This window comes from Apaloderma vittatum, unplaced genomic scaffold (genome assembly GCF_000703405.1).
Source record: "Apaloderma vittatum isolate BGI_N311 unplaced genomic scaffold, ASM70340v1 scaffold32864, whole genome shotgun sequence".
Taxonomy (NCBI): Eukaryota; Metazoa; Chordata; class Aves; order Trogoniformes; family Trogonidae; genus Apaloderma; species Apaloderma vittatum.
In genome coordinates this window covers 1-256 of record NW_009714901.1, presented here as the reverse complement: position 1 = coordinate 256, position 256 = coordinate 1, and the positions used below count along the sequence as shown (strand labels likewise).

Here is a 256-nt window from a genome sequence, read left to right as displayed (position 1 = left end):
CAGCCGCGGGGACATGCCCAGCACCACGCACACCAGCGCGCTCACTTGCACTGAGAGGCGAGAGCCAGCCTGGTGGAAAGGACAGGAAAGTGAGGATGGGAAGCGTCACCCTGTCCCCTCTGTGCTGCCATCCAGACCTGCTCTTCTGAGATCTACTGGCTCAGTGACAGCCTGGGTGCTACAGGTGCCCACCACCTCCCACCTCATTGCCTCCCCATCCCTTGCTGACCTTCCTCCCCTACCCTGGGGGTACCTG

General features: G+C 62.9%; 1 protein-coding gene across 1 annotated transcript in view; it reads right to left on the bottom strand.

Moving 5' to 3' along the window:
- LOC104273565 (solute carrier family 23 member 3-like) overlaps positions 1-69 on the bottom strand; it is a gene marked incomplete at its 5' end in the record, with an annotated part of 1,137 nt that extends 1,068 nt beyond the window's left edge. The window contains one exon of the mRNA XM_009868931.1: positions 1-69. This exon is cut by the window's left edge and continues 46 nt beyond it. Coding sequence (XP_009867233.1) covers positions 1-69 — 69 coding nt within the window.
- Between the last annotated feature and the right edge of the window lie 187 nt (positions 70-256).